The 12,886-nt window shown below is 27.3% G+C and overlaps 3 protein-coding genes across 10 annotated transcripts in view; 2 read left to right on the top strand and 1 right to left on the bottom strand.

Annotated features, from left to right (window-relative positions):
* LOC117238426 (cilia- and flagella-associated protein 45-like) overlaps positions 1 to 6,684 on the bottom strand; it is a 36,260-nt gene extending 29,576 nt beyond the window's left edge. The window contains exon 1 of the mRNA XM_033503309.1: positions 6,541 to 6,684. The gene's annotated coding sequence lies outside the window, so the exon portion shown is untranslated. The remainder of the gene's footprint in view (positions 1 to 6,540) is intronic.
* Positions 1,050 to 5,287, top strand: LOC117238430 (lipid storage droplets surface-binding protein 2-like). 5 transcript variants are annotated; one of them, XR_004494200.1, is made up of 6 exons: positions 1,050 to 1,225; positions 2,335 to 2,372; positions 3,041 to 3,363; positions 3,836 to 4,085; positions 4,186 to 4,509; positions 4,590 to 5,287. XR_004494200.1 is itself a non-coding variant. In XM_033503320.1 (5 exons), exons 1-5 carry the CDS (start codon positions 1,065 to 1,067, stop codon positions 4,428 to 4,430), a joined length of 1,017 nt encoding a protein of 338 aa, XP_033359211.1. In that variant the 5' UTR covers positions 1,050 to 1,064; the 3' UTR covers positions 4,431 to 5,287. The 5 variants fall into 5 exon arrangements, 4 of the variants coding, with proteins under 4 accessions (XP_033359211.1, XP_033359214.1, XP_033359212.1 ...); XM_033503320.1 differs by having other exon boundaries at positions 4,186 to 5,287; XM_033503321.1 differs by lacking the exon at positions 1,050 to 1,225 and adding an exon at positions 2,180 to 2,202 and having other exon boundaries at positions 4,186 to 5,287.
* Positions 6,685 to 7,884: 1,200 nt separating the features above from the next.
* Positions 7,885 to 9,637, top strand: LOC117238400 (lipid storage droplets surface-binding protein 2-like). Of its 4 annotated transcripts, none has more exons than XM_033503275.1 (4): positions 7,885 to 8,103; positions 8,618 to 8,913; positions 8,997 to 9,285; positions 9,411 to 9,637. In XM_033503275.1, exons 2-4 carry the CDS (start codon positions 8,764 to 8,766, stop codon positions 9,602 to 9,604), a joined length of 633 nt encoding a protein of 210 aa, XP_033359166.1. In that variant the 5' UTR covers positions 7,885 to 8,103; positions 8,618 to 8,763; the 3' UTR covers positions 9,605 to 9,637. The 4 variants fall into 4 exon arrangements, with proteins under 4 accessions (XP_033359166.1, XP_033359163.1, XP_033359165.1 ...); XM_033503272.1 differs by having other exon boundaries at positions 8,551 to 8,913; XM_033503274.1 differs by having other exon boundaries at positions 8,551 to 8,913; positions 8,997 to 9,293; positions 9,411 to 9,608.
* The last annotated feature ends 3,249 nt before the right edge of the window (positions 9,638 to 12,886 follow it).

Raw genomic sequence — 12,886 nt, 5'->3', positions numbered from 1 at the left:
TAATAATATTTTGTTTTAACTGATCTCTTAATATTTCTGGGCCTTTACCTTCATCTTCTAATCAAAAAGTAATCGTAGATAATTATATAATTTGGAAACTTAAGTAATTTAGATTAATTATTATAAAACTACTAGTGCTAAGTATTCAGCAGCTGTAACAATAACAATTTTACAAAATAAAAACGAAAATCGGAGTGAATTAAAAATAAATTTGAGTAACCCCAAATTTCCTTAAGGTATCAAATATCTCGAAAACAAAACAATACGTTTAATTACTTAGAATCAAAAATTGATCAAATCATGTTTCGCCAAAATGATTACGAATCAATGGATTCAACGTATTCTACGGTATAAAAGAATTACGATGTGACCTCCACGTCATGGATGATGTCTTGTATATATGTACTATCTTTACTCATGTATGTTTACACATCGTAGTACAGCTGCGCAGAATCACTACCATGTTCATGGCAGTAGACACGCATCGAAGTTCCCTTCTATCTACTCCATTTGAATACAGAAGGTTATTAACACGATTAAATAATATATTCAGTAACCAACAAATTTTCTTATAATTTTTTATTACTTGAAATTACTGTAGTACCTTTATATCACTATTACGCACGTAAAAAATTTTATAATCTATATATTAAAATCAGCAATTTTGTTTAAAATGAAATGTAGTATGTGAATTGTAATTCATAGTAAATTAATAATAATTAAATAGTAATTATGTAATTACCAAATTTTACTTTTTTAGCAACTTATAATCTATAATATCTAAACCTAAAAATTTTATAAATTATAAAGTACATTGAATGATTGGATATACGACATAATAGTGTAATAAAGATAATTTTATTATGGTAAGGAAATAGGTATCAAACATTCCATATTATAATTATTAGAATAAATTTAGTGATATTTGTTAGACAAATATTTTATCATTAAGGGTAGAAAGTATCAATGTAAACTCCTATAATAATTTGTATTTCGTAGTATTTGCCCAGAATATTGGGGACAGAAGAAGAGTAAGCACATACAAGTTTCTACGATCCTGAAGAATGTCTACCCCCACTTGTGTGACCATTTTCTACCACAAGCTTTTTGCCTACCTATCGCCAGTATTGCTGGATCTGTCGTGTGTATCGTCGACTATAGTGCGGCCCGCTTCTCTTACTAATATTTTGCTAACTGTTGCATCAAGTATTACACAGCAATATCAGTAAGTTATATTATTTATAATGTTTAATGATTGACTCCTTAATACTTGATGCATCTACGCATTAGATATTTACGATGTATATATTGTGTAATACTATCATTTGTGGTTATATTAAATATCAATCTAAAGAAAAGTTAAGTAGAATGAATTGGAACTGTATATGTACTTTAATACTTACTCGCAATACAATTGCGATTGTTTTAAGTAAATTTTTTACGTTTTATATAAAGAATCTATTCCTCCCTCCTTTTTTTCTATTTTCTTAATTAATGTTCTTCAAAAAATATATTTTTTCAGTTATGAAAATCTTCATTTCGTTACATACATATCAAACACATTTATCAGTTTTAAAAATATAACTACAGTGATGACTAATAAATATAAATTGACATTTAGTTTCTTAGTTGAAGCCTTAAAGAAGATACCAGAAACACTTGTAATCTTTTGTGATATATCATATATTCGTTAATCTGATAATATTTTAATAGCGTTATTATTAAAACTATATTATTTAACGCGTTTTTATATTCTATTGTCATCATTTAATTAATTTGACTGGCTACTTATTATGTTAATATTGTAATATTGATACTATTTTTGTCGTTTCATATTGTTATCGACCAGTGAAATTTCATAACCTATCGTAAAGTCATAAAAGGTTGAATATTTTACAATAAAGATCGATAACGTACACGCTATAAAAGACTCTACTACGTAAGTACTTCCTGTACTTACATCCATAATTATTGTTTGTTCTATTCTAGAGTTACGTACTATCTCATAAATTGTTCCGTCCTCCCTTTTATTATAGGTTTGAAGCAGATGTACATTAAATTTGTCACTTTTTAAAACATGAAAAATATAATTGAAAGATTTGATGATACATATTATTGAAAACTGTATAAAATCTACAAGTATTGCAATATATACACCTAATTACTATTTAATCTTGGAATTTGAATACTGCTAATGATAAAGTATATAGTACAAGAACTATCATATTGTGCGTTTGTTCACGTTTGAAATTAAAAGTCATGATTTATTGTTATCTTTCTACATAATGGACATTGAACTGTGTACTCAATTTTAATGTATCATTTATTTTACAGCGAAAGAATCATGAATTATACGCGTAATCTTATGAAAAGTTGGGTATCGTAAAAAAGCTTTATTTTATGTAATATACTTATGTATTTTTAATCTTCTGCTTAATTCACCGATTACATGCAAATTTTTATTTGAAATTATGCAACATTGTTAATTTTTTAATTTCACATGTTATCCTTGACTTTCATTAAATAATTTTTATCTTCATATTATTTCACTATTATCATTGTTTGCAAAGTAGAGGTAATATTTATTCTCCTGTTACACATACGTAAAAGCATGTAAAAAGTAGCACGTAATAAAATTATAAAATAAAAACGTATTCGATCATCTTGCTTTTAAGGCAAATGTTACTTTTTTATTTACTACTGATTGGATGTTATTTTAAATGTGAATAGTTATTTATAGCTTAATCGCAATTAATATGATTAACGAAGATTATTTTTATTGACTCGAATGGTTATGCGATTAGTAACAGTAGAAATAAAAATATAATCCATTGAAGTCATAACAATATCTTATAAATTTATTAAAAATTTCTACACGATTGTAACGTTGAAATTGAACAACAAGTTACATCAGACCAAAGCATTAAGGAATTTAGTTTAGTTTATTTGTTGTTGTATTTGCATAATTTTTTCTTATTGTATCTGTATAATAAATACATCATTTATTAAATAATCATCAATAATTCTTTCTATTTTTCAGAAAAAATGGCAGACAATAAAGCAATTGATGGTACACCTCAGCTGGAAGTAATTAATCGCGTAAAAAGCATTCCTGTTGTTCATTCGGCAATAGAGAAAACTGGATCTACATATTCTTACTTGAAAGATTCGCATCATTTAATAAATTGGGCACTGACGCAAGCTGAAGCTGGATTTAATTATGCAACTGCAACGGCTGCTCCTCTTACTGTACCCTTGGCAAAGAAATTCGAAGGACACATTACTGCTGTTGACCAAAAATTGTGCGAAGGTCTGAACGTGGTCGAGCAGAAAGTACCAATCGTGAAACAGCCACCTCAGCAAGTAAATATATCGAGATAGAGATTGAGTAATAAGAAGTCACAACAAACTATAAACCTCTTCTAATAAAAATGAAATAAGAAAGATATACAGAAAAGATATTTCATGCGATAAAATTGTAAGAAACGAAAGTACAATGGATCGAGCGACATAAAGTGCATTTTGAAATTGTTCAACAAAGAGATAGGACCCTAATCTTGGATAATGGGGATTTGTATAGTAGAATCTTTTATCAAATGCGTTTTGTTTTGAAATGTGAAAAGATGCTAAACAGTGTACTAATACTATATTAATTAAAAATCGATTAGATTTTTATTAAAGAAATAATTAGGAGATATTAGAGTCATATTTAATAGATTATAAGGCAACAAAAATATATTATTTCTCGTTTATACAATAAAATATCTGTGTTACAGGCTACAATATCTAAATGTACATATTCATATGATTAACGAATCTCATTTATTCTATACAGATTTACGATGCTGCGAAAGCTGTAATGAGTAGTTCCTTGCAACCAACAATCGACAAATTGCACGCTGCAAAAGAGTCTGCGGCGCAACACGCATATACATTCAAAGAAATTAGTATAAACAAAGCTAATGAGTTATTGAATAATTCATATGGTACTATGGCAGTGCAAGGTGTTGATAATACGAGCGTTCTCATTAACGGATTATTAGATCGTTATTTCCCTCCAGTTGAAGGAGAAGAAAACACACCTGGTATGTACTATTTATAAATATCTAACAAAATATCATCTCTCTATATATATACATTAAAATATTGGATAAACCTCTAAATTACTATATTTTTATTTCATAGCTCCTATATCTGCTGATGAGAACAAAGTTCTGCATACAGTACAAACTATTGGTCAATTATCCTCGAAAACTGCCAATCGAGTATATCATTCGGTTGTAGCACAATTAAAAACAGTGAAGAAAGAAGATGTAGCGTCATATATGTCGAGCGTAATATCTATTCTTCATCTAACGCATTTTTTAAGCTTAACCGATAAACACGATGAAAGTAACCACGCAAATGGAGAAAATAAAGAAAAGAAATAGGCACGATTGTTACTAACAATTGTACAATAACGTAATCGCTAGATAAGTAATTAGATTCACATCAAGTCCATATTTGTTAGTAAAATTTTTGTATTGTTCCTGTTCGGAATGCTTGTTCATCTTGCAGAATAAGGATAAATCCGTGGACTTTATGTAAGTTATGTGTAATAAATGAAAGTATCAGTTTCAAGTATGTGATAAGTTCATTCATCGATGTAAATGTAATGTAAATTTATATTATCTGTCCTATGAATTCGATGAATCACTGACATTCTCCAAGAATGTTGTAGAAAATTGTATGCGTAAGAAAGTACATCTAATTTAATTCGGTAATGATATTAAATTGCAAAAGTAACTGCACATGTAATTTATCAATGTTGTAAGAAAAAAAATAGTAAATTTTCATTTGGAGAGTTTTCGAATTTGTCGATGTGATTTTATAAAGATTTAATGTAAGATATCAAAATTAACATTTCTATTTATGTTTACATTATTAGATGCCTGAAATTATTACATTTATTTGTCGCTAAGTAATATGAGATTCAGATCTTATTCGTTGCTTTCTTATCTTGTTCATTCTCAGTATGAAAAAATGGAAACGATATCATTCCGTCAAGTAATTGCAAATAAATGTGATACTTAAGCATTAAGATACTAGTTCCACACATAATTGTAAAATTCCAGCACTTTAAGATACATGTTAAATTTTGTATACAACTAAACATGTAAATAGGAAGAAAGACACTATAAATTTATTATATTTTTGTAACAAGAAATTTGAAAAATGCGATATTTAAGTTCATTATATAATTGTACCCCTAATTATACAACTATAAATCGATAATTTTAATATTGAATTCCGTATTTGCTGTTACTTTTATAGAGTTGTTATACATAATATACTCTCTATTTATATCTGTGAAGATACTACGTGAATAGGAGACACATATATATTTTTTATGTATAGATTTTATAATCTTATATCTGTATAAATATAATATGAAAAAGACGTTGATATACTTTATTTAATATATTTAATCCAAATCGATTTTGTTTTAGTTTAAGATTTCGTCACAAGATATGTTTTATTTGAATAAATTTCTTTATTTTATTTCATGTACTAGTTTTGTACTAAAAATAATTCTTAAAAAAATTTTGTTTAATAAATATTATCGAGTACAGAAACAAATTAAAATTATTAGTACGTAATTTTCTATACACTTTAAATACAAAGCGTTAAATTTTAACCGCTTATTTTTTTTATTTTATTTATCGATTCGGTGGCAAATATAATATGTCTCATAGTTTAACTGTTTAATTCCAATTTTATTTGCGAATTCAATAGTAAATATAATATGAATCATACTAACAATATAATTTGTTTTGGACGGTATCTTCAATGTTAGGACATCTGGTAGGATACTAGGCTACAATTGCTTTGAAGGAGCTAGTTTTATTTTGAATATCATACGGCAACGGTATAGAGATAAAGAAATATTAAGGACTCATCCCTGATCGTTGAAACATCATTGATAAAAGTATACATTAAGGTATATTTTATTAAAATAGTTTAAACATTTTCTGAGCTGTATAACTTTATACACAGAATAACTAACGAAATATACTACATATATCTTTTTAATGAATATACAGTGGTGTGCAAAAATTTCAATCAAATTTTTTACTACATATTTCATAAACAATATCTAAGAGAATTTAACTAATATTGGATAATAATTATATAGTATTATTATATTCATATAATTAATAATATATAATATTAAAATTCTTTAAAATGCCGCTTTTGTTTCTACCAGTGTGGAACTTTCTGCACACCACTGTAAGTATAAAGAGTGTAGTTGTATTATATTTTGCAAGCACATCAATGATATTTATATTTAATTATATTTTATATAATCTTATTCTATCCCAAATCACTTTAAAAGTAATTATTTATATGATTTTATGATATATTTTATATACATATGATTTTCAATCTATTTTATATAACGTTCTATACAGATACACAAATATTAATTAATTGTAATTTGAATGACTTTAAAGGCATATACATTTTCCGCATATTCAATATTTAATATTTAATACTTACCAATTCGATGTACCAATTTTATCTGCTAGTTGTTTCTTAAATGTTTTCTTTCATTACATTAATGATATTTTCTATAGTAATTTTCTGTTCATTGCAGATTCGGTGATGGCTCATTTTCAGATTCAGCAGTAGTCGGTGCTTTATCTATAGGTAAAGAATCCGGAGTTCAAATCTATTTGAAGTAAGTGAATTAATTAAATTATGAATTTCTAATGTTTGAATATAAATATTCTTCCAATTATGTATATATTTCGGAATTGCTTTCATTTTTTTTTTTATTTGTCGATAAAATTATTTTCATATCCAAACAATTTTCTACCCACGTTCCAGTCTTTATATTTATAAAAACATGAATTTGCATAAAAAATATCTGCAGTCTATCACTTCTATCCAGGTATATTATATTTATAATGGTTCTAAATCTAAAATTGTTATTCTTTGATTCTATATCGATTTCAAAACTGTTCTAGAATCGATTTTCGTATCGATTTCACACTAATTGAAACGATTCGATATTGCGGTTGTAGATTGTTATATATATATATATATATATATATGATAATTATGAGAATATCTTTTTTGCAAAATCGTTATGAAAAAAGAGAACTATATAGTTATAAATTATAAATTGAATTATATAGCTTTCTTATAGCATAACTAATATTCGTTGATACAAATACTTCCTTTGAAACAGCAAAATCTTTGTCTTACCTTGCCAAATGGTTTTTATATGTTTACCATTTCTTATAACGACCGTCTTATTTGACTCAAATGCTACACGGTATCAATATCGTATTGTGCTACAGATATACAAAAATGTCCTCCAAATTTCTAATCATTTCGAAGAAAGCATTTCTCTGTACATATTAGCAAAAATTTTTCGTGTCATAAGATAAATCATATAAAATACATTTTACAATATTGTATAGTATCATTTAATATTTATAGGATTAATTTCCATTTATAAATATTATCATAGTTTACGATAATTTGCAACCACTGTTGTTAGGAAATTGTTGAAACTAATTCGTTTATAATGTACTCTTTGAAACTATACAACGTTTATTTGTTTAATTTTTATGCTACGAAACTAATTTTTTTCTAATTTTTTTTAATTTAGTGATTTAAAGGTGCATTATCTACCATACTTTTGAAAATAAGAATTGATTAGCAAACGTTTCTTTTATTTTTAATTACATTTCAAACTAGAAAAGTAGTGACTTACCCTTTCATCCTCTTAACTTCATATGAACTATAAAATATTTGAATGTTATCAATGTCTTGAGTATAAAAGTCGGTTAAAACAAGATGTACCACGCATGACTGTAAAGATGCGACGGTGGTGTCCTCATACGATTATTTAGCAGCGAATAGTAGCGTCGTATTGTAAAAAGCACTACAGTGTTATGATATTTCATAAGAGAAAGAGAAGTTATAACTGTCGTACTTGATTATTGAACAAATAAATTTCTCGGTGAAATAGATTGGATCAAGGTGTATGTTTAGTTATTGAAAGAAACGTGATAAATGTAAACAAAGTTTTATTGAAGTTGATTACATTGAGTAAGTGTCAAACAACCAATTTGTTAAGAAAAGTTAGAATAATTGGAATAATTTTTATATTACAGTTATGACAGATTTTTCTATAAATGACCTCATGTTATGCCATATGTTTCATAAAATGATTAATAAGTATTTTTCTGTGAATATGGTTCTTGTTTACTTAAATTATTCTATATCTCTTGTTGTTATTGATAAAAGTATATTTATAAGCAGTATAAAATTGAAAGAATAATATTAATACCACTGCAATGTAAAAGCATAAATCGATATGAATTTTATCAATTTATATTCAAGACTTGGAATATTCCAACTTTCAGTTTGCTTTGTATATGTTGTATATGATAACTATGTAATTGTAGATTATGGATATGCTAAACTAAGCAAATAACTATGCCACGCTAAGTTTTGTTTCCCTTTAACAAAATTATATGCTAACTTATGTTATAGATTTTGACTTTGTAAAAGATATTTACTTTATTGATAAAAATTCCATTATTGTTTATTAATATGGAAGCTGAATCATCAAAACACATATGTAAAATACAAGCTGTTAATCGCGCCCGTAAAATACCAAGTGTAAATTATTTATGGGATAAATCTACAGCAGTATATGGTCGTGTAAAAGATACAAATGTATTTGTACATTGGGCATTTAACACTATGGAGAACATAGTTAATACCATGGTTGAAAAGTCATTGCCAGTTGCTAAATTAATAGAAAAGCCTATTTGTACACTTGATAAGACATTATGTCAAGGAATTGATTATGTAGAAGTAAAATTACCCATAATAAAAGAAGAACCAAAGCAGGTTATATATATTTTAATATGTAGTTGTATTCATAGTCTTTTCTTCATAAAATCTACTTTTTCATATTGTATTAATTATTTTAGATAATAAACCGGACTAAGTCTCTTGTATCAGAACGTCTTAGACCAGCTGTTAAAACATTCACAGATTTAAAGAAGGGAACCAAACATAGAGTTAAAGTTATAAAGTTACACACTTATTATAAAGTTCATTATTTAAGAATGTATAGTTGGCAGCAGGCAGATAGAGTTATGTCAACTGAAACAGGAATTAGTATTTTAAAAACCGTTGACAGTACCACTGATTTCGTTGAATTAATATTGGATAAATACTTACCTATTCCTTCTGATGATTTTCACAATAATGAAACTGGTAAAATAGTACTTATGATATACTATAGTATTATAAAATATACGATATAGTATAGTATTATTAGTAAGAATATTAGCATTATTAACATTATCCTGTAATTAAAAATTATTGTTCATCCTTCGTAGAAAAGTTATGCAATGAAGATGCCAAACTTCATCACACTGTTGGGAGATTAAGTGAATTTAGTTCTCGTACTTCAAAACGTATTTACTTTGCTTTAATGGAATTGCAACATATTTATAGAATGGAAATTCGTTTGTTGATATCAGATATTATATGTATACTCTTATTATTCAAATACATACTGCATGGTGTGTAATATATATATGTATGCATGTATGTATGCATGTATGTATGCATGTATGTATGTATGTATATATATACCACATACTGTATATGAAAATATACTTAATATGCAGTATATTTAAAATTGCATTTAAGCATTGTTGTGTACTTATAATAGTTTACAATAAAATATCAAATAATTCTATGATATATTAATCCAGATATGCCTGAATCGTTATTATAATGTTTTTTGAAATAATATCCCTTCCACTTTTTTTTTCTTTATCTTTATTTGGTAGTTAAATTTCTATTTTTTTATTTTGTATGTTACATGAGAAAAATAATTTTTAAATAATACGTGTGCGTTTTTTATGATACGATGTTGTATGTGATATCAAGGCGAGTTTAATGACCTATGATAGTATGACCTGAAGTAATCTTAAGTAATAAGATATCAATGAGTCATTTCTGGATTCTGCTTACATTGCATATATAACGCTTTAATGCGTTGCAAATTTATATGTTTGTTTCGATTGAAATTCGAATGTGTTGTCTAGTGAAGTAGAAATAAGAATAAATTTTCTTCAGTTCATATTCCACTTCTTCATTTTATGACGATATTTTCTAAAATTTTATCATTTTTATGAGAAGCCTTTTAATTCAACAGACTTCAATAAAGTATGAAGTTCTAACTATCGATCGTAATTTTTAAGTATACTGGGAATTGAAACGGTTATTATACGAGGAACGAATATTGGTACTAATTATTATGATTAATTTTACTTTTAGTAAAAGATAGGAAAGTCATTGATATCTTACTACTTAAGACCGCTTTTAATATACAAATGAATATTAATTTTGCAATCATATATACTCCTCATACTCATATTTTTTACTTTCAATAATAGTTGGAGTAATTTAAATTTACATGCTCATTGTAAATGAAACAGTCATATGTAATTATGAGAATCATTTATTTAATTTGTGAACATCTTATACGTTTTAAATTGTGTATTGTGTGAAAAATTATTACATAAGTTGTATAGTTTTGAAGAGGTCAACATTCGGCATCTTTGATTCAAGCAAGTTCTTTTATGTCAAAATATGATATGAAAGGCACGAATCATAAAATATTAATTTTCTAGAAAGGTTTTAATACAAATTTAATATCTAATATTCAATATTTGGTAAATCTTTTTAAATGGAATTTGAAAACAAATATAAATTTTGTATTTCTAGCGTTGCTACGTATCAAGACTGATATGAACGTATACACAGCCAAGGTTTTCGAATAAAAAGTTTCGAATTTCTAATTAGTACAGACGATCTGACATCTAATTAACATCGATAATCATTAGAAAACGTGAACTGTAAACAAATCGATGTTTGATTAACATCGACTGTTACTAAGAAGGAAGTCAATCTCGTCGAATATTGTTTTTAAAACTAATATTGCCGAAAAAATCTAATATTGTTACGACGATATTAATGTAAAATATGGTGGCCTATATATATCACAGTAACATCAAGAAGATGGTTTTTATCGACATCCGGAATTTTGATTAAATACTGGAAGTTTTCAACCGTTTCACGAATCTCCAATTAAGCAGATCTATTTAAATCCCTTATTTATCTAATTAATCCTATTTAAATAATTATAATTATTCCATTTAGCATTCCTTATCGTATATATGCTACTTATATACGATATAAGTAGAAAAATCAAAGAAATGCTAAATTTTTATGGAAATATTGTCGAACTTTAAGCAGTTATAACTTCTTGAAAAGTAGCCTCCTTTTGAAAATTAAAGTCTGCTTTGTACGTAATAGAACCTTCCTGAGTTCATTTTATATTAAAAAATGGGGAGGAAAGGCGAGGCTGGATTCTTTTTCTTAATTTTACAAAATCAAGCAACTCAACCATAGAACCTTGCTGAGTTTATCTTATATTAAAAAATGGGGAAAAGTGAAATTGGATTTTTTTCTTAATTTTACAAAATCAAATAACTACGAAATTTAACCCTTTGTACTCCTCGTGTTTATTTACCACTGCCTACCAGCAACTCCGGCACATGTATGCAGCGGAGCGTCTAATACGATCCATCATGATAATATTTAAATTAATTTATTAATGATATTAACGACAAACCCAAATATATTTGTATAATATGACAATTACATATTATACATATTGTTATCCTCTCGCATGTGTAGATGTTCATCTGCCGAAAATGTACATATAAAGCATCGTTGTGTATTCGATGTATGTTCAATATTCGATGCATTGTCTTGCCTAGGTCTTTGAAAGCTTATGTACTCTTCTGCGGTTTTCTGAAGAATGATTCCTTATTGTCACTATCTTTTATCGCTCCTAAGGTATTCTTCTCTACGCTGCAGCCCATGCTGTCCAACAAGAACGGTATAGATGTCTTCTTGACATCAATCTGTATCAATCTTGTTATATCAATCTGTTATAACCTCCTCGATGTTGAAGTGGAACGTTTTCTCTGGAGCGTGGATTTATATCCACATGTCATTGAGGGACATTTCATGTCATTCAGGCTCTTTTCATGTCACTTCGTGTCTTCACTTTCTGTAACCTAATTTACGAATTAGAATCACTCTTATATTTTCGGAGATTGTTCGTTGGTGTTCCATGATAAACTTTTTGTCATTCAATCATTAATACCCAATAATTAGTCTTCATGTCACTGCATTGTCCGTTTCAATGCTTATGCACAGGTAAGTCAAACAGATTCATTTCATGGTGCTATTCGTTTATACGGATGGGAAGCATGATTCAAGTGAAATAATTTTATTCAGCAAATATTGTCGCAACAAACTTTCTCTAGCTTAGTTTACGAGTTAGAAGGGCATCTATATTTATAAAGTCTGATCCTTAGTGTTCAATGATAAGTGTCTTCATTAGTCGACCGTTTAATACCCCATAATTAATCTTGTTTTCGATGAATTGTTTTCAATTCTTGTACGGCAAGAATATCTATAGTTTTTAATGGATACTTATAAATGCTTCACTTTTTATCTCGTGTGTTACGGATTAATCATATCAATGAAATTCCAAATTATTTTGCATTATAATTTCACATTGTATACTGCAATTCTCCTGTCTATTCGGACATCCATTGGTCGTAGGTATATATGTCGGGTTCACATTATGATTAGGGTTAGGGGCGTGAAACGAATCTTCATTTGGATTACACATTGTTGTTATGCAATAGAGAAGACATTGACTAGTGCAAATATGATTATTACAGAATTTGACAAGTAACCGTGGTAATTAGATACTCGAGAAGTT

Source organism: Bombus vosnesenskii, unplaced genomic scaffold (genome assembly GCF_011952255.1).
Source record: "Bombus vosnesenskii isolate JDL3184/JDL3185 unplaced genomic scaffold, Bvos_JDL3184-5_v1.1 scf7180000013492, whole genome shotgun sequence".
Classification (NCBI taxonomy): domain Eukaryota; kingdom Metazoa; phylum Arthropoda; class Insecta; order Hymenoptera; family Apidae; genus Bombus; species Bombus vosnesenskii.
Note: the sequence above shows the minus strand (reverse complement) of the source record. Positions and strands in the feature narration are given on the sequence as shown.